This window comes from Eriocheir sinensis, chromosome 62 (assembly GCF_024679095.1).
Source record: "Eriocheir sinensis breed Jianghai 21 chromosome 62, ASM2467909v1, whole genome shotgun sequence".
NCBI classification, from domain to species: domain Eukaryota; kingdom Metazoa; phylum Arthropoda; class Malacostraca; order Decapoda; family Varunidae; genus Eriocheir; species Eriocheir sinensis.
Window position 1 is genome coordinate 2,320,909 of NC_066570.1, and position 27,990 is coordinate 2,348,898.

Below are 27,990 nucleotides of genomic sequence, written 5' to 3' on the forward strand. Positions count from 1 at the left end.
TTGAGAAGGAGGACCTAAGAAGCGATACAAAGCGGAACAGGTCAAAAGAAGTGATGAGAAGAAGGACCTAAGAAGATGAGGTGTTGAGAAGGAGGACCTAAGAAGCGATACAAAGCCAGGTCAAAAGAAGAAGTTGTTTTAGGCCCGTTGCTGAGAGTTGCCTTCCAGCCGCCTCGTCATGCAGAGTGTAAACAACCCCTATCGGCCAGCAGCATGATAACACTCCTGGCTGAGGGCTGGACACGAAGGAAGGAGGACAACTAAAGGCCACGAAGGAAGGAGATTAGGGAGTGACGACCCAAGCAGCGATACAAGGCGTCAGAGGTGTACGGAAGCAGCACCAGCCCCGCCCCGCAGCCAGTATGGTGGGTCACTATAATGGCAGTGCTCGGGGCGTGGAGGAAGGCTGTTGCGCGGCCCGGGATGGGAGGGGTTTAACATATGAGTTCTTGTATTGGAATTATTTGCAGATCCTTCATACTTTGTGGCACTGAAGTTCACATGACCGTTAGTCTTGATGTTTGGAACCCTTAAATGTGTGACCCCGAGTGCAGGTCCATTAGCCCTCATCAGCTGTAGGGAAAGTCTGGAGGCAGTTGATAGTTCTAAGCCTCTGAACACTATCAGAGAGAGCCAACACAAGCTGACTGCCACTCCTACTTATTTTACAATTGGTGATGTTAAGAGGCCAAGCCTTACAGTCATGGTGAAGGACTCATTTTGGAGTTAAATTTACTTTTTATATTAGTGAAAGGTGCTCATGGGAGCATGAAAACATATTCCCACTGAGTCCATTTTATAATAGGGTCAATATAGGATAGAGAAGTCACTTTATTATAGTTTCAAGGACTGCATTATATATCTATACCATGGATTTTTCTTGTATGATAATTTCATTCCTGAGAAATTTGGACCTATATGATGCAGTCTCCCACAAAGGTGTTTCCATCATTACTGACTGTAAAACTATTATTGGCAGCACGGACGCCTCAAGATCAAGACCACAGCCGAACAGGCAGAAGAAAAGCGCAAAGAAAGAGCAGAGAAGCAGAAGCTGTACCTTGGTGGGCTGACCAAGGTGGTTGAGAAGGTAGCCTCACATGCCAAGTCTTGGAAGTGACATCTTTTGACCTGCAGCATAGATTGTAGTCTTATATATTCATACCTCAAAGGAATTTTACCCTTCTCCTTATGCTCCTGTAGCTGAAGTCTAAGATTAATGTTTCTTTCCAACATTTTAATATCTTAAAATAATTTTTTATTCCTTATATTCCAGTAATTGAAGGGTTTCTGACATGCCTTTACATGTACTTCCTGAAAGCTTTGACAAAGTACTGTATCAGTAAAGTAGTCATCTGAGCCACATTTTTTAATCGTGCATTACCTGTCACTACTCTCCTATGTGCAGCGCGCTTCAGGGACCTATGATGAAGAGTGCCTTAAGGCCACTGCCCAGCTACTGGCTGCCAACCCTGATGCCACTACACTCTGGAACATCCGCCGTGAAACTCTGTTAGCCAACAAAAGGTGGGTCTGTGGACTGATAAAAAATGTTCATGTTAGGGTTAGAAATTTTTGCTCTTCAGTACAGTAATGCCTTGGTTTATGGCAGGGAATAGCTGCATGCTCTTTGAACACCGAATATTCAGATTGATTCTACATTATTCTTGCTGGGTAGTTACATCACAGACTTCACATTAGTAACAGTGCCTCTCATGTCCATGCTATGCCTTCAAAGTTGGGTTGTCAATTTCTTACTGTCAGTCATTGGAGAGAGAGAGACAGGGATAATTTACTTGGCTTAAGTACCAAAAGCACATCTCATGGTTCTCTGGCATGGGAGGATCAACCTAGTCTAGTCAAAGGAGACTCATTTAGTGAGGATTACACAGTTCCATGGACATGTAGTTATGTGTTTTGATATGATGATTTGCTATATAATAGGTTTTCTAGAAATCTAATCAGATTTGCACCAACTATATTTTTGTAAGGTTTGTTCCACTCATCCACTACCTCATCCAAGGGTATCACTATTTTTCCCTAGTGAAAATGAGGAGTCATGGTCTGAGGTGTTGCAGTCTGAGCTTAAGATGGTGGAGACCTGTCTTATGAAAAACCACAAGAGTTATGGTGCGTGGCATCATCGATGTTGGGTGATGGAAAACTTCCCCAACCCACCCTGGGCTGCCGAGCTCAAACTGTGTGACAGCTACCTCAAGCTGGATGAAAGGAATTGTACGTATATGAGAATTGTTAACTGCTGTTCTTTTCGTGTCATACATTTATAAACCTCTATCATATTGTTGCCCCCTTATTGAACCCATTACTCTACTAATTCCTCTCCATTATATCATGCTGCCCAACTTATATGATGGAACTTGGTTTTAGGAACTGATGCAGATCACACCAGTATGGAACCTTATAGTGATGGCACTTTCCTTTCACATTTCTTAAGTGCTAAATTGCATCTGTACAACGGTGAAAATAATTGCAGACAGTTGGGGGTAACATGTACTGTAGACAGTGTTCTTGTGTTCCAGTTCACTGCTGGGACTACCGGAGGTTTGTGGTGGCTGGCAGTAAGCAACAGCCGGAGGATGAACTCAAAGTCTCCCAGCAACTGATTGAACATAATTTGAGCAATTACTCAGCGTGGCACTATCGCTCAAAGCTGCTGCCCCTCGTACATCCCCCTACACCCACCTCACCCCACCCAGTGGCAGAGCAAGCCCTTGTTAAGGTACAGTATATACCACAAGGCTTTTCTTTTTTACATTATTTTTTGCTTTATTTAGTGTAATAGCCCTCTAAATTGATGAATGCTGAATGGGGTAATCCACTGGATCTACAAAAGTGAGTGAACACCACACACTGCAATGGCAGGATGCAGACTGAGCAGATGAGAGCAAGCCTGGTACATGGTGCCCAATGTGCCTTCATACCAAATTTTATGGAATTACACTAGATTTTGTGTAAAATTCCATTAAATCAAAGATTATGGAAATTTGATCTAGTATAAAGGGGTGGTTTGAATCAATCCACTAAATTGAGAGTTTACTGTCCCTCATTTCAAATTGTTTCAGGAATTTTTTTCTCAGAGGTATTGGTCCTTTGCAAGGCGGTGGCTGAGTGGTTAGCGTGCCAGCGCCACCTCCGGGAGATCCAGGAGGGATGCGGGTTCGAATCCTGGCTGCCACACAGCTGGGATTTTTCAGTTACTGCCAAGTGGCCTAAGACTACCCACATGTTGCCCTGAAGACCACCTGTCAACCCAGACTCTAGATTACCTCTCTAGAGAGAGGCACCACAACGGGCGGGGCCGACCATCAGGCCCCTACCAGTGAAAAAAAAAGCCTAGCGGCGCAGTAGGCCGCGACATAAGAAAAAAAATAGTCATATTCTCTTGAATGCAGCTGCACCACTCACCATGATGATCACTGTATAGTCCTATCAATATTTTACTTAACTGTCTTGCAGTGAATGTATTGTCTGTTGCAGGAGCTGCAGACAGTGGTGGAGGCAGTGTTTACTGACCCTTCAGACCAGAGTCCATGGTTTTTCCTGCGATGGCTGGTAAATAGACAAGAGAAGGGGCCTAGGTAAGCCTTATCTTGCCAAGCTCATCTACTTCTTCCTTTTCCTATACATATCCATCTTTAAAACTAGGTATTTTCTAATGATGCTGATGAAAAATTTCAAAAATTTCATATTTCCTTAATCTAGAATCATTAGCAGTTTTTGTGTTCCCCAGACTATTGCAGATAGGGTACATACACACCCATGGTGATGCCGGGCATTTGGTGTGTGTGTTCTCCCAGCCCGTGCCACTTACTGCCGTCCCTGAGACAGTGGTAGAGGGAACAAGAGATGGGTCTAGTCTGTCCTGGTGGGCACCAGACAAAAGTGTGTACTCCTGTGTATGGGTGAGTCAGCCTCTGCTCTGAAGTGTTTTTGCTGTTGGTAGTGAACTTCTTGCTTGTGCTTTGTTATGCTATACTGGAGAGCTCTGAACTGTATCAGATCAAATAACATTATCCATGACTAGCACAAGCTACAAAATATTGGACTTCTGAAGAAGAGATGAGTGTGATAAAAACAAAATGTCACTCCTCAGGCTGCAGACTTGTCCCTAACCCTGGATAAAGAGCACAAGATAAGCTTTAGTCTGGCTGCCCAGCCCACCAGGAGCCTCATGGTGGGCCAGGGGGCAGCACAGGCCATGGAGTGGGTGGCAACTTTGGAGGTGTGTGGGGAGGAGCTGTCAGATACCACTCGCTCCACCTTGGAGGAGGTGAAGACAAATTGCACCACTTTGGATGAGCTAGATCCAGACAACAAATGTAAGTCATCTTTTCCTACAACATTTCATCCTTGAGACCTTGGGATTTAGATTACATTTCAGTATTCTACTACATGTTTAGGTGGGACTCAAACCTAGGTCCACGGGCTCACCACACCCACATGCTGACCACTCAGCCAGCACATCTACAATACACAGTTCATAACACAAATGCTAGTAAAGGGTAAATATTGTTATTTCCTTAGCAGGGCAGTGCATGGTAACCCAGCCATGTATCTGTTTGGTTTCATTAGTATGTATGCAGCATTCATAAGTATATGTTCCCTATCCACTTTTTTATGCGCACCGGTCCTCCAACCCCACTGGTCATAACTTTTTCCTCACTGTCACTTAAAAACAATTATGCCTTACTGTGCTGGTGACTTAAATCAGTATGTGAATTCTGTGATGGTAATTTTTGGTGCTTCCACACAGGGGTATTGCTGACACTGGTGGATGTATTGTGGGCACTGGATTCCCGAGCCCACCTGGCCACCATCCTGCACTACCTGGCCCAGCTGCAGACCCTGGACCCCCTCCGCTACAACTATTATGCTGACATGAGTGAGTTATGATTTGTATTGACACACTAGCACTAGGCAGCAAAGTCCACGTAGTGCTGAATCCTAAATGACAGGCAGCTAAGTTTCAGGAAGAGTAGGAAGGTTGTGTAGCTTTGGTAAGTGATATTCAAGGGATTGGAGAAGTGTATCAGGAATAAAACACCTTGAAAATTGAGCTGATGTGTAAATTGGACTCTTCTTAAAAGAATGTTCATCAATCTTTATTTTGACTTTATATAAGATTTTTATACCATAACTATAGGTCCTTTTCCCTGATAGCAGCAGCAATTGAAATGGTGTGTATGAATTTATAAGCAATCCTCATAGGGATCAGCAGATACCTCTTCACGAAGCTTGCAGTATATTTTTGGGTTGCTTTCCTTTTCTGACTTTATATTTATTTATTTATTTTTTTAAATATTGGGTCCAGCAGCTCCCAGTCTTGTAGGAAGTAGAGTGAAGACAATGGATTGGTGAACTTACAGCAAGCTACGTATCCGCTTTATAAGCCCTCAAAGATTCTACACACATTATGACACTCTGTATTGCTTTCAGAGAGCAGACTGGTGATGGAGACGGCCCTCAGAAAGCATCGGGTCACTGCAGAGGCTGGAAGTAAATTTTCTGTATGTGGGCAAGACCTTACAAGAGTCACCCTCAGCCACCTGCTAGCCACAACATACTGTGTAGACTTCAGCAACAACAATCTGTCCTCTATTTCATCACTTAACAACCTGGTGGCATGCAGGGAGCTGATTCTAGATCACAATGAGATCCAGAACCTGGCCCCCCTCTCTGCCTTAGCTGCCTTAGAATCTCTGTCGGTAGCCCATAACAAAATATCAGATGTTGAGCAGCTGGCATGTCTGCAGCCCCTGCCAAACCTGAGACGCCTCAACCTCAAGAACAATCCTTTGTGTAGCGTGGAGGACTGTGAAACACAGATCAAGAAGCTTTTGCCTGGCCTCCAATCACTTAGTGTGAGGTGAGGACCACATGATCCTTAGGTCAAGAATAGCAGCTTCATTCCTTCATTCATTAAATACTTGTTACTGAAAAAAAATCTGTTTTAGCTCAAATGAAGTTTCTTTTTATTTTATTTTCAACGGTATAATTTCTATAAGATTACCCTTGATAACTATGGGACCAGTGTGCCTAAGGGAAATACGATGTGCAAAAATCAAAAACAGTAGCAATTAATCTTATTGCACATACATGTACTGCACAGATATGTAAGTTTTCTTATGTCGTTCACTTGGCACATTCATGCTTAATGGAAATATATGCAACACAAAGTAAACAGAATAAAGCATTATATACTGTGTAGTTTGCAAACCACTATTGGAGATGGTTAAGATATTGCTTGTATATCTTGGAGTAAGAAAACTTTGTTTTGTTTCTGCAGCAAAGCCAGTGGCTCTGCAGGTCTGGGGAGGGTCAACTTCTCTTGCTGGTGATTTTAATTCTGAGAAGTTGAACAATTGGGGATTGCTGGAAGATTCCAGTAGTATTAAGTTGAATTATTTTGATGTTATAATAAAGATTCAAGCTATTTCTTTGTTTTGCTTCTTTCAAAATAGTGGCAGCATGTTTCTCTTCACCTGCAGAGAAGACAAAAAATACAGTGGTTGCAGCAAATTTTCACATCCACAATAATAAAATCAAAATGTGTACACCAGTGCCATGATCTTGGATTCAACTTGCTACTTCTGTCACAAAAGGTAAAGCAAGGGGGCGTACACTATGGCTGCATGTGGCCACACTTCTCATCTCTGTCATATTGGTCCTTAACCCTTTCCATCCATGACGCAGATGTCGGCATCACGGTATGGAAAGGGGCAAAAGGAAATGGAAGTGGACTAATCCTCTTCTAAACCTCTCAATTCCTCCCATTACCAACCCTTCCCCTCTCCACCAGTCCCATTACCAACCCTTCCCCTCTCCACCAGTCCCATTACCAATACTTCCCCTATCCACCAGTCCCATTACCAACCCTTCCCCTCTCCACCAGTCCCATTACCAATCCTTCCCCTATCCACCAGTCCCATTACCAACCCTTCCCCTCTCCACCAGTCCCATTACCAACCCTTCCCCTATCCACCACTGGACCACAGAGCTCATGGCTGAGCTTTAAATAAAAATTTGTCACAAGAAGTTCTACTTTCTCTTTTGGAGCAATCACACATTACTCACCAGTAGACTGAAGTCAAGGACTTGACTTTGACCAGATACAAATTGGGAGGTAACGGAGAGGTCAGACCTGCACACTGCACTCTTATCCCTGGGGTATCTTTTCTGTTACCCTTCATAAGACCCCCAAATCTTGATATATTGACAGCATTGTATTTCTTTTGTATTCACTATGCATCTCATGTCTGCCTTCATACCATGCCAAGTCCTTACATAATGATATAAGCCCTCATCAACAGCAATAACCTTAATAGCTATAATCAACAGGTTAAAAAATGCATTGTTCCCTCAAAACCTGTTGCCTTTACTGAGAGGAAGAAGGAAAAATAAGATTTGTTCATATTATACATCACAGACAAAAAACATTCATACCAAAGTCATTACTGACCTCATAACATACACAATACATATACTATCACCTAACTTGGATTTCTTATAAAATGTTAACCTCTATATAAAACGTTTGATAAAAACCTGAAGCCCATTCAAAAAGTTTTCATCCATCTAGTCACTGGAATACATGAAGGATATGAAACTGAAAATAAAAGATCTTGAGTAGGAAGGGTGCCAGAAGACTGTCAGCTGCCAGAATCACTGGTTATTTGCACCACTCAGCCAGCCAGCTGACCATTTTATCTAACTGATAAAATGACCTGACATAAGGATACCAATTGATAAAATGACATCCAAATATATGGAAGCCTATCACTCTTCAATGTAAATACCATATATGAAAGCATTTTAAAATTTTAAATTAGTAAATAGAAAACTATATACTAACAATCTTTTATGTGATCAAAACACTGGACTTTTACCACCAGTTGATGAAATGACCGGTTATAAAATATGACTAAATCTAGTAGTAACGGACACAATAATATGTCAGCCACTTAACAATTGCCTTTAGTGTTGCCACAGCCCTGTTGCAGTGAGTGAGTGTGAGCGTGTGCGTGTGTGTGTGTGTGTATGTGTGTGTATTGTGGGTCATCAATTCATTGCCTTCTTGTAATGCTCCAGTAGATGTTTCTTGTAGGCTGCCTGATTCGTCCACAGCTCTGCCGCATGGCCATTGAGGGGACTGTCATTGTTGGGCTCTGAGGAGATACAAAAGCAAATAGAGGAACTAATAATATATGATAACAATAATGATACTGGTAGTCTTGTTACTAATTTTTCAAAAGAATACACAAATAGCTTCATGCTGTGTGCCATCAAATAACAAGGGATAGATGTCTGAAGGGTTTATCAAACTGAGTTTTTGAGACACTGAAGAGGGATTGAATTCATAAGCGAGTAGTGTAGAAAGCAAAGATTTGTGTTAGACTGTCAAAAGCTTTTGAGATGACTAAGGCAACAATAGGTAGCCATTGAAACATGTCAATTTTATATAGATTCACTATAATTTTCAAGTCTATCTGCTAAAAGTTTCATGCTAATACTACTGATACCCTTGTTATTTTTAGGTACTTTTGCCATTTTTGTCGTTTTAAACCCCACCGAAACTATGGGTTTTAAGCAAATCTGGACAACGTTACCCCAACCATTCTAGGGATTCAAAGGTCAATGTAATAAAATAATCTGCCCATTTTACAATAAAAATTATGCACTCCATTGATATTTCCTGAAAGCAAACAGTTTAATCCTCTTATGAAGTACGAGACTTTCAACCCCTAACATGTATTCATGCAGACTCACCTCCAAGCAGAGACTGGATGGAGAGCAAGATGGCACGGACATCATAGGATGCTGACCACTTCTCCTTCAGGATATCAAGGCAGATGTTACCGTGCAGGTCAACATTAGGATGGAAGCAGGCAGTTATGAACTTTACAGTGGGGGCCGAGTAGGGGTAACTGCTGGGGAACTCGAGAGACAAGCGGTAAGTCAGCCCCTCGTACACCTGCAGGACGGCGGTACCAGATCAGAAACAAGCTACGTTTTTATAGTATGTGTTTCACCTACCATGTGTACTAGTTCAAAAACCTAACGCATAGAAAAATCAATCACAAGGCTATATGTTCAGCTAAAGAGAAAATTCAACACACTCAAAAGGTTTAAGTTATAGTCTTAAGAGTAATTCCCTAGAAAAAATATATCCTTGTAAAAGTTGGCCCCTAACTTTCCTTAAAAATTGTAAAATAATACTTTTACATGAGTGGCTATATATCTGGTGTTTACACAAGGATCTATCTATCCATCTATATCTCTGACGTACAGCTCCCTCACAGGAACTACCCTCCAGGGGGCGGCCATGGCAGAAGTGTCTCCATCTCCCTGTTCTGGCACTCCCTCTCAGCACACTCATTCTTGCTACTTCCAACTCTCACACTCCAATACTTGTTCACCCTATTGATCCACTTCACAGGTTGTCTTCCCCTGACACCCCTCCCTCAATCCTTTCCTCATATACTCTTCACAAATTCAATATCCCCCATTCTCATAATATATTCATACAATCTCAGCACACCACACTTCACCGACGCGACCACTCCACACTCCACATCTTTCACTGTCACATTCATACCAAACCCCTGATACACAATTTCATTACTTTCTCCACCCCATCTTGAAACACCACATGCCCATCTTAAATAACTCATTTGCACTGCACATTATTCTTGATTGGTGTGCTGGATGAACAAGGATATAAGGAGACTACAAGAGGCCAGTCAACCTACACATGGCAGCTTATAAAAACCAGTTATTTGCCATTTGACTTACCATCCATAAACCTATCTGTTCATTTGATCCTCAAAATTTGAATGGGAGCATTTCTATGGGATATTAAAGATGACAAGCTTCTATGTACTCAAAAAATGTCTGCAAATGATAAATGTCAATTTCCTATTATGTACCGTACTGAGAAAAAATAAATAAATAAAGGTCAGAGACTGAAGATTCAATCGGACAATTTTCTTATCTTGTTAAGTTACCCACTAACATAGGAAGGCACATCACAGCATAGTTCAACCAACACAGTGGTGAAGTCACTGACCGTGGTGGCTGGGCCGGTGAGGGTGCCCACCCACTTGAAGAGGTTGTCTCCCTCAGGGAAGGCTGATATGCCCTTATCCATGGAGACCATGAGTGTCATGAGCTCATGCTGTAGCCTGCCAAGGAGACCACCATTATTAATGCAAAATAAATGTAGAATCCAATTAGTCACATATATAGAAGTCTTAAAATTCACCATACAGTTAAAACTACAAAAAAATAGACTATCAACACTCAGTATAAACAACTCCCTAAATGTGAACAGTCCTGTAAAAAAGACTGGTGCTTAACAGATGGACCAAGGAAATACCTTCATGTGTACCAGTAGGAATAGTTTGCTGACCCCGCACCCGCCACCCCCCCCCCCCTGCCTGCCAGATTCTCCTGGGACGACTATAACATCCACAGAGCCATAGCAGCAAGAGATGTTACATAGATGACCCCAAATAAAGTTACACCAGCACAAACATATAGGATGAATAGCTTAACTAGAGCAAGGGCCAAAGTTGTTCAGCAGCCTATATATACTGCCGCTCATAAATTAATTGCTGGACAAATCAAGGGAATGCGATGCCAGAACATACATAATTATGTTTTGAGTAGAAAACACCAAGGTTCTGTTAGGTTCCCTGTAAATTGAGATTGAGACAGAAGAACACAAGAACGTAGGGAGACTGCAAGAGGCTGACTGCCCTACACAAGGCAGCTCCAGACCTTCTATGGTAACCTAAGGCAGGGTAAGGTATGCTTCCCCAAGTGAAGCACACTCAGTCAGCTATTTTCTTGGCTAAGATTTATGTTAAGGTATTTCTCACAAGTTTAAGAGTAAAAATGTAATCAGCATACATCAGAACCTCTATCACACACAACAGATACCAATGGAGGCGGGCAACAGGATACAGTTAATCATTAACCCGGTAGCAGCGACGAGCTAAATTTGTGGCTTTACCGTGTAGCAGCGACGGGCTAAATTTGTGGCTTTACCGTGTAGCAGCGACGAGCTAAATTTGTGGCTTTACCGTGTAGCAGCGACGAGCTAAATTTGTGGCTTTACCGTGTAGCAGCGACGGGCTAAATTTGTGGCTTTACCATGTAGCAGCGACGGGCTAAATTTGTGGCTTTACCGTGTAGCAGCGACGGGCTAAATTTGTGGCTTTACCGTGTAGCAGCGACGGGCCAAATTTATGCCATGATATAAACCCCCCAAAATAGATGATAAACAAACTGATCACAAATGCTTTGACATATATTATAAAATGGTTTGTGTGAGTGATGATTTTTTTCTCATTTTTCTCGCTTAGAGGGACCATTGAGAAACATGACCCCGGCCCGCTGCTAACGGGTTAAGAAACCAGGAAACCCACATATCTTATTGGTGAGTACACTTTTTTATCACACATGCATTGCAAAATCATCGCTTTGACTAGAAAGCTTGGTGCCTCCTATACTGGGTACTGAGGCAGACCGGCCCGGGTGTGATTCTGGAATAATACCGAATCACTTATGGGGGTATGAGGCCCTAAGACAGTCCTTGGATTGCGGTGTTAGAAGACCACATTTAAACTTCCCATATGTCATTTCTAAACACATTAACTAAGTCATTGCAGCCTAGGGAATGGCCATGGCCCGCTGGGGTTGGGCTCGGCAGGGCGGCCACAGTTAAAGGGCCACAAGGGACCTTTAAATTTACGTTCCTCTCACCTCTTGGATACCGAGTGGCTGTCCCGCCCCTTCAGCGCCTTCTCCGGGCTGCTCTTGTTGGCGTTGCTGGTGGAGGCGGTGACGGGGGCGATGTTCTGGGCCATGGCGAGGGGGCGGCGGGCGGCGTGCTGGCAGGGTAAGGGAAATTCAAATCTGCCTTCAGGTGCTGGCGGCCAATGGGAGGAAGCGCCGCACTGTGACGTAGATGCGAGAAATACCTCCTCAAGAAAATAAGTCACTCTGATGTCCACTACGCATGCGCACTGGGATATACACAGCAGGAAAAACACAAATGCATGCTATTTTTCTTCTAGTTCGTGGTCTTTGTGATGGATGATATTACCCGCAAGAAAACAACACACCAGACCAACAGATTAAACAAGAAAGAGCTGGGTGAACATCAACGTGGGGTCAATCTTCTATTCGTTTGTTATAAAGCCTTCTCTTGATTACAGGTGTTTCTCTAATGTTTGTGCCATGTATTAGAGCCGAAACAGGACAAGTAAATGATAGTGGTGAGTGAAATATTTAAAAAGTAAGCAAGTTGGACCTCTATCTGCGAGTTATTTTGCACCTGCGAGCAAATTCCTACAACAGCGGCCAATAGGAGACGCCGAGCTGTGACGTCACACTTTAAAGAGCCGCTCAGCTGTTAAGAATATTTAAATCACTTATCTTCATTATTATGTCATTGTCACTATTACTATTAATGTACTCATTATAATCATCATTATTATTGCCATTGGAACGCCAATTAGCTGTGACGTCACCCTTTACGGTAGAGCAGCCCAGCTGTTGGCCGGTATATAGTGATGAAACGTTCGTCTCTCATACTTGGTGTTATTATTATTATTATTATTATTATTATTATTATCATCACTATTATTATTCCCTTCAGGTGGTGGAACCCAAAGGAACGCCACGGTTATGACGTCACATTTTTAAAGGGACGATAAAAAAAATGTCTCTCCAGTCACTCAGGTAACACTTTAGCTCCACCAAGCGCGACACCTTCACACCTCATGACTTCATGACTTGAACTTTTTCAAGAAGTGTGTCAGCTCTGCTGCCTCCAAGGCCATCACAGATGCTTATTTGCCTCAAGGTGCCATATAAATATTCTTTAAGGCTATATATACATTGAAACATGACGATGTAGGCACCTGTGTAGGAATATAGCTTTTTTTTATTTATTTATTTATTAATTTTTTTTACGTGCCAGCCTACAGCGCCAGCTTTCTTGAGGGGCCTGCATGGTAGTCAGCCCCAGCACGTCATGGCTTTGTAGTTACATAAGTGACGAGCGGAAGAGGGCGGGGGGATTCAGCCATAACTGTCATTTTTGCTTATTTCTTCATAATATTTTGCTACAAGCTAGCCAAGACATGTTTTTTTCTCTCAATTTTATCGATTTTTTTCAAGGAATCCACGTTGGACGCTCTCCTTAACTCATGGCCTAGTAAGTTAATGCAGTTCTTGTAGCTGCAGGAAACACAATGCTGGTCTTCGATGACTTGTGGGGTGTCAGTGTTCTTCATACTTATTATTTGGAGTTTTCAGAAGGAACCAAAAACAGGATAATAGGAAAATACCAGTATATAAAAATGTAAACAGTATAATTTCTGCAAAAAGACATTTCACTGTTTCCACATGAACAAAATCCATACAGTAAAAAATGTGTAGAATGTAAACATACATAAACTGTCCAATCTAGCTAAAGTGATTCAATGACCAGATTGACAACATTATCCATACTGAATATCCGCTTTACATATTCACACTTTTAAAAGTGCTGCAAAACAAAAATAATGTTGATTAACTATTATTACTAGATTGCAATACACTCAACTTTCTGGTTCATTTTGATATTTGTTCTCTATAACTCTTCGGTAGAAGGCAAACACATCCTTGGAGGCCTCCTGACACTGTTTAAGACACCTTTTGAAGTCCTCATAGCTGAGCTGGCCATCCTGGTGTGCCGTCAACACACTGCCCTCACCGCTGCCATCAAACACGAAGGTTGCCTCTGCTACACTCTCCTGACAAATGATGGAACCAATTACTTACAAGTGACATACTTGTCTATGACTTATGATTAAATGAAATGGGATAGTGTTGTGACTATAACATACTGCTGAGTGATGAGAGATTCTGATTGTGATTATAGCATAAAGATGAGTAGTAGAAGCATGACAAGTTGTTATGGTATACAGTTTAGCAGTAAGAGAGGGACTGTAGCTATCAGCCAGTTAGGAGTGAGGAGGCAAACAAAATACCACACAAACCTGTATCTCTGCCTCTGTGGGATCAATGAGGATGGTGCCATAGGGCGTGATGCAACAAGTTACAGCAGCAAAGGTCGCCTTCATCTGTATCCCTGCATCCAGTAATGCCATGCAGGCTGCATTGATGCTGGTTGACAGGGCCTGACACAAAGATCTCATTACCTCAGGTCAAGATGGGGTCCTATATTCTTTAGTTACTGCTATATCTGAATGTAATCAGGGTCAGTTCTAGGTACAAATAATACATGTGCCAACATGAATACCAATCATGAAACCTCAATTAGGAGGAACTGCACTTACTGAGCCATCAGACTGCATCTCCTGAATGGTGACATTGATGGCTGTCCTGGGGTGGAGGTGGACCAGTATTGCCTGTTCTACTGTGTGCATGATGAGGGACTCCAGTGCACGCTCCCGAATCACTGTAACACATCAGAAACGATTTACAGGATTTGAGTCATGCTTGTAGTGTTCTGACTCCCTAGCAATATTTATCCAACTTACCTTTAACCCATGAAAACTTTTTGCTTGATTCACCTATGGATTTAATTTTTTTTTATGGACAACTGAATTTCTTGATATTATTTTTGTGGGTAGGCGGTGGCCGAACTGGTAGCGTACTGGACCCACATTCGCCGCGTGATGGACGACGCGGGTTCGAATCCTCACGCTACCACTCGGATTTTTCAATCACCGCCGAGTGGCTTAAAACTACCCACATGCTGTCCTGAAGACCACCCATCAACCCGGACTCTAGAGGAAGCCGTCCAAGCGAATCAAGAACGAGTTCCGGGGGGCAGCATGAGCCAATGCAAGATGGCGCCACTATAAACACTCGCCTGTGCCAGAACGGGCTGGGCTGACCATCAGGCCCCACCAGGAAGATGCCTACCGGCGCAACAGGCAAAAAGACGTAAAAAAAAAAAAAAAAAAAAAAATCTAGGCTTTATTAACTTAAACTAGTGTCCTCATGTTCTTCCACTATGTGTGTGTATTGTGCACTGTATGCACATACAGTGCAGGTAAAAGCATTTACACAACATTACTACTCCTCCCTGAGAAAATGAAGAAATGATGAGTGGAAGGAGTGGAAGGGGAGGAGGATTTACACTGCTTCTCCTCTTCATGAAAAAAAAAGTGAAAGGAGGAAAAATGAGACAGAAAGAAAGAGATGAAATGAAATAGTTACAAAACAGTTTCTTGCGGCATAGCACCTCCAGTAGAAGCAGAGGTGCCTACTGCCTACTAGAGTGGCCAGGAGAGCAAAAAAGAGGAATGGATGACAAAAGGATGGAAAATGAGAGTAAACAGAAGTAATGAGCCAACTTTTTCCAAGACAACATCCATGTCAACAGTAGATTAGCCAGAACAGATGCTTACAATCTACTACAGCAGTCAAAAGGTTGAATGGGGAAAATATCAGGAACAGAAGGATGGAAAAGGAAGAGAAAAAATGAAGAGAAAGGGGGGTTATGAGATAATTTTCTCCACCACAATTTCTCAAGCTGCAGTGGAGTATACTTTTTACATACTATAGTGGATGTCACCGGAGTGTTAAACAAATGTGAAGAAAATGAGACAGAAGAGGAAGAGGAATTGCAGGGAGCTTTAGGAGCCAAAAATCTTCCATCACAGCAGGCACAGCAGTAGCAGAATAGCAGCTCACTACCTACTCGAGTGGCCGGTGGTTGGGCTGTAGCACACTTCCAGGTGGGCACGGTTGTACAGGCGGTTGGACACCTTCACATCTCCAGGTCCATTTACCGAGGCCAGGGCAACTGTCAAGCCTGGGGTGGGTGAAGGGTAACACAATGCCATGAGTATATGAAGCCATAGCCCTCCTCTTTTCTCAGCTTTACTGGACATTGAAAGTTTAAATTCAGTAGTAGTTGACTATTATTGAGCTAACTGACTAATATTGTTAACTTAGATTGGGACTTGGGTCATCAAGGGTGAAAACTTGAAAAATCATTTCTTTAGTTGACTTTGGTCATACTATTGCCATATTTAGAAGTGAGGGTTTCTTGCACATGTAATGTAGGTGATGGTTCTCCCACCACTTACTTGATTAAGCTGGTGAAGGAAGGTTAGTGATAAGTTTAAGTCTGTGGTTTCACAACATATACTCTTTGCTGTAAAAAGTAAAGAGTAAATCTTGAATAGCAAGCAAAAAACTAATCAGACTCACCGATTGAATACAGTGCAGATCCGTCAGAGCGGGAGAGAAAGCTCAGTTCACAAGCATGTTTTGCCATCTTGCCAGTCTCTTAGAGCACAGGTTACTCTTGACTGGCTTCCTCCTGCAACATTCAGTCTTCAGTAAGGATAAAGGGGAAACAATCATGCATAAGTTCCCAATGAAAGATAAATTAAAAAAAAAAATGCATTATGGGGTCATCCAAGGGGCCCCTCAAGAGAACATAAAAAAATAATAATAAGTAAATAATAGGATTATATCAGTAATGTCCTAGCACTTGGCAGAAACAACCATGTGGTTAGCTGGTAAATCTTATATTTCAAAATGTGATGAGTAAAGTTACATGAAGAAAAGAAGTGTTTGTTAGTATTAGTAAGTGTTCCTGTAGGGATTGGGGAAGGAATATGAAGTAAAGAAAATTACTAATAGTCAAATACTACAATATCAATCAAACACTATTAACTGGACTACCTATAGCTCTTCACCTAATTTTATAATCTCTGTTAGACTCACTAAGTTGACCATCAGAAGAAGTATGTTTCAGGCAGACATATCATCACTGACCTACAGAAGCCTTGGAAACTGGAAAATTCAGTTTATACTTTAAACACTTCTATATTATTTTCCCAATAAGTTTAATTCAAGGGTTAATGTATTTACAAGACCCGTGGTCCCTGTGTTAGGGAGGAAGCTAGAGCACTGCAGGAGGATCTCAACATACTGTCAGCCTGGTCAGAGAAATGGCAGATGAATTTTAACATCACCAAGTGCAGCTTACGAAGTGTAGGAACACGCAACCCATTACATGGGTATAGTTTAGACTCCACAGCGATAGGCAGATCAGAGTGTGAAAGGGATTTGGGAGTGTTAGTGAACTCTGACCTAAAACTAAGGAAGCAATGTATTAGTGCGAGGAATAGGGCTAACAGGGTATTAGGCTTTATTAACAGAACGGTAACCAACAAAAGTGCAGAGGTCATCCTCAGACTCTATTTAGCGTTAGTTAGGCCACACTTAGATTACGCTGTCCAGTTTTGGTGCCCACACTACAGAATGGACATCAACTTGCTAGAATCAGTTCAGAGGAGATGATTCAGGGTCTGAGGAACCTCCCATATCAAGATAGCCTGAAACATCTCAACTTACATTCGCTAGAAAGACGAAGAGTGCGGGGAGGTCTGATAGAAGTATTCAAATGGGTCAAGGGTTACAACAAAACCAATATAAGTAAAGTACTGAAAATTAATTAGCCAGCAGGATAGAACACGCAGTAATGGATTTAAATTAGAAAAGTAAAAATTTAGGAGGGAAATAGGCAGGCATTGATTTAGCAGCTTAACGTTAACATACCTGGAATGGATGTCTTCACGCAGCTCCTGTGGGGGTGGTGGTGCGGTGTCTCCCCAGGTATCTAGGCTACAGACAACGGTTTGTGATGCCCTGCCTTTGCTAGTGGGTACTCAACAATCAGCCACTTTCTGCAGCATTAACCGACTTGAAAGAGAAGCACATTCCACCTCCCGCCGCGTGTTCCGTGTTGTTTACTGCTGGTGCTGGACACAGTTTATCCGTTTCATGGGCCGCCACGGGGCTAGCACGGCACGCGGAGCCTCAACGCTCGGATATGTGGGAGGGGCACTGTGACACGCTCTGCTTCTTGAGCCACATAGTACACGATCGACACTTGTACTGCTGCCTGTATACTACTGCAAGTCATGGGGAAGGTAGCCACTAAGGAGACTATATCAGTATATTAATTACTATAGTCTCCTTGGTAGCCACACAGTCCAGCTCATCATCTCAGCCTCATCATATCTGCCATTATCCCAGCCTCATCTGTCATATCATCCCAGCCTCATCATTTGCCATCATCCCAACCTCGATTAGCATCTGTCACCATCCCAGCCTCATCGTCTGTCATCATCCCAGCCTCAGCATCTGCCATCATCTCAACCTCATCATATCTGCCATTATCCCAGCCTCATCTGTCATATCATCCCAGTCTCATCATTTGCCATCATCCCAACCTCGATCAGCATCTGTCACCATCCCAGCCTCATCGTCTGTCATCATCCCAGCCTCAGCATCTGCCATCATCGCAGCCTCATCATATCTGCCATTATCCCAGCCTCATCTGTCATATCATCCCAGCCTCATCATTTGCCATCATCCCAACCTCGATCAGCATCTGTCATCATCCCAGCCTCAGCATCTGCCATCATCGCAGCCTCATCATATCTGCCATTATCCCAGCCTCATCTGTCATATCATCCCAGCCTCATCATTTGCCATCATCCCAACCTCGATTAGCATCTGTCACCATCCCAGCCTCATCGTCTGTCATCATCCCAGCCTCAGCATCTGCCATCATCGCAGCCTCATCATATCTGCCATTATCCCAGTCTCATCTGTCATATCATCCCAGCCTCATCATTTGCCATCATCCCAACCTCGATCAGCATCTGTCACCATCCCAGCCTCATCGTCTGTCATCATCCCAGCCTCAGCATCTGCCATCATCTCAGCCTCATCATATCTGCCATTATCCCAGCCTCATCTGTCATATCATCCCAGCCTCATCATATGCCATCATCCCAACCTCGACCAGCATCTGTCACCATCCCAGCCTCATCGTCTAGCTGTCATCATCCCAGCCTCAGCATCTACCATCATCGCAGCCTCATCATATCTGCCATTATCCCAGTCTCATCTGTCATATCATCCCAGCCTCATCATTTGCCATCATCCCAACCTCGATCAGCATCTGTCACCACCCCAGCCTCATCGTCTGTCATCATCCCAGCCTCATCCCAGCACCGGTCATCATCATCGTCAGCATCAGCCTCGAGCCAGCAGACGACACGCAGGACAACAACGACCATGGACGACGAAGAGATGCCCCCCGCGCCGCACCCTGAGCCCTCCGCCTCCCTGGACACCGCCGTCTTCGTCTTCTCCTTGTTCGACACAGGAGCCTTGCTGTTCCTCCTCGTCTACTATGTATCCTTTTCATTTTCTCGACCCCCTGCGGTAAACTGGATCCACGCAGCCCAAACTTTGTGCCTTCTGTACGGGCTTGACAGGCATTTTATTTTTATTTTACATCAGTATTATGCCGTAAATTCAAGGATATAAGAAGCTGCGGAACAAACTGGGTATCTTGCAGGTCTATATGGTCTTGGCTACCTAACTCATGGGGATTATTTTTTTACTCCCCATTTAGCAGGTCTGAGCAATCTATTCCTGAAATAATCATTGTTCATTAATGGGTCAAATTTCATGCTTTTTCATGTAGATAGTTGTTATTACCAGAGAGCAGCCACCAAGACACCAGTAGGTATATGATGACACCAGAACCAGTATATACCACCCTTAGCAGCCATAGGCGGTTATTCCCAGTGCTAATAGGCTACCATTTTGCAGTGATAGGTTACTAATTAAGTAGCGATAGGTTTTCATCTGCTAGGTTAAGGTGAGGTACTGTTGAGTTGGTCAAATCATCAATGCTAGTGTTTGTTATATGCACAACCAATCCCGCCAACAGTTGCCTGGGGAGGAGATTGAACTATGGACATCTCGACCAGAACCCCAACCCTCTAACCACTAGGCCATAAGGGTCTTGCATGAAATAATTTGATTATAATTCCTTAACCTTTGCCCAGGTCATCACTTTATCTGACTTGGAGTGTGACTACCTAAATGCTCAGCAGTGCTGCTACAGACTCAACTTGGTAAGTGTTACCAAGCTTTTCCCTGTCATCTTTGGGCTACAAAGCTGAACAAAAATATATTGTAAACCATTTTGTGGGACCTAATTTTTTTTTTATCCTCACACCAAATCAGCATGTGAGGATAGGGTAGCTATCTTCAGTAGCTGATTATGTAGTATATGAAGTAGACATATAAGTTTTTTTCTTAGATAATCTTACATTACTTACCTAGTATATAAATATTTTTCATTGTATTTAATTTTTAACAGTAATACATGTTCAAAACACAGACAAAATGAGAGAGGTATGGATTAGAATTATAAAGTCATGGTGTGCCAACCAACTTTATTATTTATTGTGACCATTTTCAACTCATTTCATGACACTAATGGTGTGATTTATGGCTGAGGAATTGGTTGTATTTAATTTCAGTGGGTGATTCCCAAGCTGGCGGCCCACCTGCTGCTCTCCCTCGTGTTCCTGCTAACAGGACACTTCTACCTCTTCCTCGCCTCCCTGCCCCTGGCTGCCTTCCTCCTCCGCGAGTAAGTCAGCTGTCCTGCATTTGACTGTGTTGTCTATGAGCATCGTCAGAGATTCTTTTACACATTCATATTGGATGCTGCCAGTATTTATACTCTGTTTTGGTATGTTACGGGAATAAGACTGAAAGGAAAAAACTAATTATGTTTCTGCCAATTGTCTTGCCAACAAGGATATTACCATCCCAGCCTCATCATCTGTCATCATCCCAGCCTCATCATCTGTCATCATCCCAGCCTCATCATCTGTCATCATCCCAGCCTCATCATCTGTCACCATATCGTGTCTATCTTAGCGACCCATAGACAGAGGCATCTAATGTAAGGCCTATGGCATGTCACTGACAATGCAAAAGAAAAGTGACATACATAAAGTGAATTTCTATAGAAGGTTCTTTCAATATTATCATAAAACAGATGAGGTATACTCCTGAGTATTCTATAAATAAGTGCTTTTCAATGTGCTCTGTTGAATGAGTAAGTGGTACTGCAAAAAAACTGAAGACCCAGTATTTAAAGACTTGCCGTTACATAGGGAATCGAGAAGCAATTTTTTAACTCCTGCATCAGCATATGAGTATTTGGTGTTAATGTGCCTGCAGGTATGTTAAGGTGCCGGCGGGAAACTTCGGTGTTTATGACCCCACGGAAATTCACCGCATGGGGCAGCTCAAAACACACATGAGGGACTCAGTAATTGGCCTGGGATACTACCTGGTCTTCTTCTTCATTTATCTCTACTGGTCAGTACCTTTTTTTATTACTCTTACTTTATTATACTTATTGTGTTTATGATATTGTAGCAATAGACAACAAAGACCATACCAGAAATTTGAAATGGCAAAATATAAGAAAATATATGACCTGCCAATGTTCAAAAGGGAGTGGGGAGGTAATACTTAGTAAGAGAATTGCAGTTTTTTCAGTCACCAGCTGCAGTCTTCTCCATTATTGTCACTTCTTACTTCTTTTCAGCCTGTTGACCCACCTGCTGCGCTCCAACCCTATTCCCAAGCCTGACTATGCTGATGACATTGGGCTGTAAATATGTACTTCATTGAGCCAGTGGGTGTTGTGAAGGCTGCAGGGTGTGTGGATAGAGGCCATCCATCTCTTGCTTTTAGTGATTTAAGAGTTAAAGGGGAGGAGCATGCAGTCACAGGATTGTTCACTCCATCTGTGTGCATTCTGTCCAGTATGATTTCCACTCCAAAGTTAACTCCAAAAGTAGTTTTAATTATTTTTGTATTTTCTTTGTACTAAAAGTGTGAAAATAATACCAATCCTTTTTAATGTTCAGATTTGTCAGCCTTTTTGCTGTAGAGGCAGTGGTGTATGCAGGTAACTGTGTGCAGGTGAATTACATAGCATGTGCAGCATCACAGGTCACATTGTCCATATGTTTGTGAAGCTCAAATATTGAAACCTTCATATATGCAGTATTAGGTTACTGGCTTTAAGTACATTAGTTCAAGCTTTTGTATTACCCCATTAACATTGTTTTGTGCAAATTTCTGCAAAAAAGGACAGTTTTATTTGCTGTATTCATGATTAATACCCAAGGAATATAGTACTTGGAAGTTTATGTATAAAGTTGTGTGTGTGTGTGTGTATGATTGTCTTTTTTTATGTATTTGTATTTTGCAGGATTTGAGGTGTGGGTACACATGTGCATGCATGTGTGGGTGGGTGTTTACTTAAGGACTATGTTCATTTCATTTATATCCATTATGATAGTTCCAAAGCTATACAAAAATTGAAGAGGTCTCATGATTCTAGTATTAAGGTTAGTTTATATAGTGATGAAAAGTAACTTATTATAACCTTTCTAACAGGTTGTGATCATACATTGGTACACAGTATGGTGAACCAGAACCAAAGAAACAATGCATGTCATTTCCCTGACATTTTCATATTACTCTTTTTGTCCCATGAACAATACATCAGTTCTAAAAGTCTGAGTAAAGGACTAAGAATGTCAATAATAATGGATTCTTGCAAACATCCCACAGTATCGTAAAAATGGGGTTCTACTGGAATGGATGCTTTTTTTCTTAGCTGCTGCATAATAACTATCTATGTCAAATGAGCACAAATTTTCTTATCATTCATTATTTTATTTGCATGTTGGTTGGTGGTGTAGATAGTAAATAATGTGGATCGTTCAGAGGGTTATAAAGATTATTTGACTGACTGTGACTGGGCCAACCCAGGAGTGTTATAACACATGAGCCAACAGAATCAGTCTGTCAGCACCCTGCTATGGGCCACCATAAATTGGCAAAGGCTTGTGCTCCCTCCATTTAGGAGGGAGCAATCCTTAAACAAACAAACAATGTGCAAATGGATTTCAGTGAATTACATTAATTTTGTGGTAATTAGCATTTCTACATCACAGTAGGTTTAGTTTTGATTAAGAGGGAAAAAAGCTAGATGCTTCCAAGAAATACTTCCATTTTTTACCCTTCCCAGTGAAAGATGTAGCTCACTCACACCTCAACTCGTGTATGTTCAGGATAATGAGGTACTAATATAATAACATCAGCTGATGATCTTTAATAATGTTTACAAGTTGTGTATAATATATGACGCTTCCTTTAGTACTATAAAGGGTGAACAAGTATATCAGGACCTGTGATATAGATTTCTAGTCATTTCAAACAAATGGCTTCTCTGTCATTGAAATTACCATAAAGAAAGAGCTGAGTGATGATGATGTCTGACAAATGTGTTATATTCAACTAATGAACAAATGTGAGTAAATAACATGGCTCAATATCTTTAATACTCATATTTTGATATGTCAAGTGGTGAGCATCTATTAACCTGTGCATTTTGTCCAAATTCCTCTTCACTTCTTTGGTTCTTAAGTCTGAGGTGGGTAAAACCCCGTTATGGTACTCTGGGACACAGGGCAAGTGTGACATTCAGTTTATTTCTCCATGTTCCCTCTGGTACCCATTTATCAACCAACATAAAAGAGAAGGTGAACAGCTGGGTGCCAACTGCCCTGCTCAGAATCAAACCTGGGTCCACAGATTCAGAGCTAGGTATGCTAATCACTCCACCACCTGAAGATCTTGTGCAAATAAGAGGTGAAATATAAGTGGAGTAAGCTATTTCTTGTACTGGGAAGAACTTATGACGATATCATATATACTCATACTCAAGTTGATCAAGATGGCAGGTACCTGTGTAACAAAATTCTTTACATCACGCCGAGAATATTATATTTGGAGTCTAGTGTTTGTTTTAACATTATCTTGACAACCTGAAAACTCTGAATATACATTTGATGCATGTTGATAAAAGGTTAGAGAAAATGGGTTGCTTCAGGTATTTACAGTTTTACTGTTTAAATATTGTTTTTTGTCTTGTTTCTTATGTACAGTTTTATAAAGAGAAAAAAAGTTGTTATACCAAATCAATCAGTCAACATGTATTGCAGCATAACCATATATTTCTCTGCTGTCTCCTTGCTCATAACATTTGCTGTTATGCGTAGTCCTCATTCTTATGCCTTATATTTATAGCATACCCTATATTTTTACAGCTTGTATGAAAAAAGTGAAGAGGCCAATATCTATGTTGGTCCCTCCTCTTTCAAAGTGAGGGTTCATGACTCCCTGTTTCCTGTGTCACTGTTCTTGTGCTGCCCCGGCATATCATAAGCTTCTAGAAATTGTACATTTTCATTACTCCCACCACCTTCATATTTGACCTGTAGAGTAGTATTACATGTTTGGAAAGCCATACCTCTTCATTGTTTAAGCATTTTTTCCCCTCTGTCCAAACATGTCCCCTAATTCTTCAGTCTTTAACAAGGTTATTTGTAACAGAAAAGATGATACATAATATCCATTTAAAAGAAGAATGTAAATGACTGACAACCCTGAAATTATGTAAAATGTTGTATAGCTGCATAGCTTTTTGCCATATAATAGAAAATTCTATATGCTGGCATATTTGACATTTAACTCAAATCCAGCTTGAGGAAGTCTAAGGAAGAAAGAAACAGCCACCATATGGGTATTTTTGTTGCATGTATTAAAGATAATCAACTCTTGAAAATCTTCTGCAGTGGGAGAAATTAGTAAGGTTTTGGAGGTGGCTTTGTTGGGAAGATTTGTGCTATAAATGCTTGTTTGACCATCTATCTTCCCAAGAGCTACTGATAAACCTTGTGCACCACAAAATTGAAATATGCTTAGGAGGCTGCTGTGTTGGGCCTCCAAACAAACTCAGTGAAACATCAACTCTCCTAATAGAGCCTCCGTAGGTGTCTAGTCTTGACTCCCAATGGTTGGTTATCCTACTGATGGTAAACAAAAAATATGATTGTTGCTGTGATTTCTTTGCCCGTACAACTCTGCCTTATTATATGCATATATTTGATGATATTTCAAAATTTAATGAATTATTGGATTAGTTTTTTTTATGCCAGGGCTTGAGGTAACAGATCAAACCTATAGTAAAAGAGATCGGAGAAGCATATTGCTGTACCTGCTGTTGTGTATGAGACTGTGCAATGATTTTACATAATAAATATGAAAACAATCCACACCTTTTAACACCCACTGAAGTCTGTCTTTATAGGGTTGAGGTAGAAATCACATTCCGTACCTTTAGAGTGAGGGAACAAGTATAAAGTAGATTTAAAGCTAGATATTGTATGTACAACTTAATATGTTTGACACCACTTGAATGACTTGTATTGACACACACACACACACACACACACACACACAAAAAAAAAAAAAAAAAGTACTATCTAGAGGAAATGGCATCCAGCATCTGTATGGGACTGAGGGCATTCCTGATGGAGGGCTCAACCAGCTCTCCCCCCACCACCATCTCCTCAAGAACCATGTGTAGCCGCTCAATGTTGAGGAGGATGTGCTTCTCAGAGAACTTGCCAAAATATTTATGGAGAGCACTGACATACAAACTGAGGAATTCATAGATCATCAGCTCATTCTCTGATTGGTCAGCTGCAACAACAAACATGCACGGCCCAAACCAGCGGAAGACGAGGGAGTGTTGGCCATCCTCCAAAAAATGACACTGGGTCGGACAGAAAAATACTGAGATAAACATGGTGTGGATTGTACAGTGGAATAATTATCCTTTTCCTTATAGTTAGCCATGATTATGAAATGTGCAAGATTTTTCAGGACAAGCAATACATAATGATTATAGACTGAACAGGAATCCCTTACAACACAGACCAAGCAATAATATACATCAGTTGGGAGTCGAGGTATCACAAGAGCAACTCACCGCATCTTTGTCGGCTGCTTGGCACTTGCCGATGACACGAGCCTCAGTGGCAGGGCGGCTGGTGGGATTGATGTGAGTGAAGTAGTGGGAGAAATGCACGTTGCCATCACGGGAGATAAGGAGGTAGTGCAACATCCTGGCCGCTCTTACTGTGGAATTACTTGTAGTATTGACAAAACCAATGAAAGCTATAAGACTACATGTGTATTATGAACCTTTTAGGAATATGTGATGATCAAGTTTTAAATACAAATGGTGTGGAATATCAAAACAGCAAACTGCATCACGTTGAGGAGGGAACGATGTTACCAGTGAAGTCACACAAGGTGTCTGCTTGCTTGATTATTGCAATCAGTAATGAGAAAGGTAATTAAATCTTATACCTATATATGTATGGAATGGAAGATAAGAAATAAAATGTAGAATAAAAAATAAGTGATGTGCTTCAGGAATATAATCACTTGACTGGGAGTATGTGGCTAAAAAAGAAGATCTAAAACAATCAAAACTGTGCCAACAATGACATTAGGATATGGAAAGAAATCCTGGTAAGTCAGACGTGAAGGATCCTATCAGTGGAGAGAGTTAACTGTGATGACTGCCATTAGTGAACAATGAGTGTTACGGTAGAGAGAAAGAGATAACTTACAGGATGATAAGTTAGGGTAAGGCACATTACAAGTATGTGCATCGAGGATACTTTTTTAGGTGAAAACATCATTATATTGTTGACCGCCCTGTGGAGCGCTGTCCTGGCAGGAGATTGGGCCTGAAACTTTGTCAATGGTAAAGTTAAGAGAATGTGCTGTAACTGAACACTGTGTTGGTGCTCATCTCCATCTGCTACCTTAGGACAAAGGCAAGCATGACACTCAGGATCCCACAGTTTACCTTTCCAGGGTTTCTACAGGTACCCCTTTATCAAGGGATGAACAGCTGGGTAGGCTGGGTGTTGACTGCCCTGGGCTGGGATTGAACGTGGGCCACAGATTTGTACCTAAGTGTTCTAACGTTCTAACCCCTGGACCATTAGCCTTGTTTTGTCGTGCATTAAGGACTCAATCATCATGGACAATTTGGAGTGATAGGTTAATATCAGTTAGGTTTATGAAGGGTTCTGCTAATTTTGTGTTACTAATGGCCATGTTGCTAAACCTTGAATTGGGTGTAATTCTAAAGTTTGTGGCATTAGGCATACCTTCCAATAAAACCTTAGTGCCTAATTCTTATGTAGTATAACATGTCTGTAGTAACTGTTGACATGTTACTGTCTGGCCTTTTTATGGTTTTGGACTTTCCCCTCTGGTGCCCTATTGGCGAAAGACCAGCCAGGTGAGTAAGCAGGTGAGGTAGACAAAATTAATTCACTTCATTCATGCACAAGATAACCATTTCATCACTTAGTCACACACAAAACACATCTCTGAAATAACACCTAAAATGTTTGCAGTAACCCCTGACATGTCTGCTGTCTCTGGACCATTTTAATGTGTTGATTTTTCTCCCTTCAATATTTTGTTGAGGAAAGGCAGGCAGGTATAATTAACACAAGTGGGATGGACAAGACTCAGGGCATCTACTAACCATGGCACGGTGTTAATACCCCCGTGGGCAGCAATGACGTCTGGGGGAGATGCTCGGGAACTTTTGGCCTTATAAGGGAACTAAAACCGTGACATATAAGGGCAGAGGCCGACTTAACGGGCTGGCCTTAGAAACCTTCCTCGCCATGGCCTCGGCTCACCACCAGGGGTCACAGGAGGACAAGGAAGGAAAATTAATGAGGATAAAATACAATTATGTGAAGATAGTGAAGTATCAGGACAAATAATGGCAGAGGTTTTTACGAGCTCGCAAAATGTTCCTAGCTAATTGCCATGGCCTCAGGTTAGGGATCATAGCAGGGAGAAGGGAAATTTATGAGTTCAAATAATTAATCATCTATAATTATGGTTGTTAGTGAAGTGTCGGAAAAAAATAATAATGACAATTTGACATAATAAGCTCGCCTCATTATTTCTGTAGCTTGCCATTATCTCAGGATAAGTAATACAAGAAGAGGGAACATTAATGAGTAAAATGAGTATAATGAGGGTCGCCCCAGGTAATTATAAACCTTTCCCTTACGGCAGGTGACAGAGCAGAGGTGAGCCTGCAGGTGACTTGACAGAGAGGTTCCAGCAATGGCT

General features: G+C 41.8%; 5 protein-coding genes across 6 annotated transcripts; 2 read left to right on the forward strand and 3 right to left on the reverse strand.

Annotated features, from left to right (window-relative positions):
- Positions 1-83: 83 nt before the first annotated feature.
- On the forward strand, positions 84-6,455 carry LOC126986623 (geranylgeranyl transferase type-2 subunit alpha-like). Its single transcript, XM_050842898.1, has 10 exons — positions 84-365; positions 980-1,090; positions 1,409-1,527; positions 2,045-2,235; positions 2,541-2,740; positions 3,499-3,599; positions 3,752-3,923; positions 4,115-4,340; positions 4,775-4,903; positions 5,458-6,455. Exons 1-10 carry the CDS (start codon positions 363-365, stop codon positions 5,889-5,891), a joined length of 1,686 nt encoding a protein of 561 aa, XP_050698855.1. The 5' UTR covers positions 84-362; the 3' UTR covers positions 5,892-6,455.
- LOC126986626 (ubiquitin-conjugating enzyme E2 C-like) lies at positions 5,987-12,121 on the reverse strand. Its single transcript, XM_050842900.1, has 4 exons — positions 11,788-12,121; positions 10,088-10,202; positions 8,788-8,992; positions 5,987-8,186 (listed from the first exon to the last, which is right to left on the reverse strand). Exons 1-4 carry the CDS (start codon positions 11,889-11,891, stop codon positions 8,080-8,082), a joined length of 531 nt encoding a protein of 176 aa, XP_050698857.1. The 5' UTR covers positions 11,892-12,121; the 3' UTR covers positions 5,987-8,079.
- Positions 12,122-13,384: 1,263 nt separating this feature from the next.
- Positions 13,385-17,862, reverse strand: LOC126986628 (exosome complex component RRP46-like). 2 transcript variants are annotated; one of them, XM_050842902.1, is made up of 6 exons: positions 17,620-17,862; positions 16,261-16,386; positions 15,746-15,859; positions 14,373-14,494; positions 14,073-14,213; positions 13,385-13,826 (listed from the first exon to the last, which is right to left on the reverse strand). In XM_050842902.1, the coding sequence occupies exons 2-6, from the start codon at positions 16,325-16,327 to the stop codon at positions 13,632-13,634; spliced, it is 639 nt and encodes a 212-aa protein (XP_050698859.1). In that variant the 5' UTR covers positions 16,328-16,386; positions 17,620-17,862; the 3' UTR covers positions 13,385-13,631. The 2 variants fall into 2 exon arrangements, with proteins under 2 accessions (XP_050698859.1, XP_050698858.1); XM_050842901.1 differs by having other exon boundaries at positions 16,261-16,372; positions 17,620-17,860.
- An 895-nt stretch (positions 17,863-18,757) lies between these two features.
- Positions 18,758-25,263, forward strand: LOC126986629 (protein cornichon homolog 4-like). Its single transcript, XM_050842903.1, has 6 exons — positions 18,758-18,776; positions 19,076-19,269; positions 19,932-20,000; positions 20,412-20,524; positions 21,124-21,264; positions 21,497-25,263. Exons 2-6 carry the CDS (start codon positions 19,150-19,152, stop codon positions 21,564-21,566), a joined length of 513 nt encoding a protein of 170 aa, XP_050698860.1. The 5' UTR covers positions 18,758-18,776; positions 19,076-19,149; the 3' UTR covers positions 21,567-25,263.
- LOC126986630 (AP-4 complex subunit sigma-1-like) lies at positions 23,853-27,528 on the reverse strand. Its single transcript, XM_050842904.1, has 2 exons — positions 25,802-27,528; positions 23,853-25,585 (listed from the first exon to the last, which is right to left on the reverse strand). Exons 1-2 carry the CDS (start codon positions 25,934-25,936, stop codon positions 25,289-25,291), a joined length of 432 nt encoding a protein of 143 aa, XP_050698861.1. The 5' UTR covers positions 25,937-27,528; the 3' UTR covers positions 23,853-25,288.
- Positions 27,529-27,990: the final 462 nt, after the last annotated feature.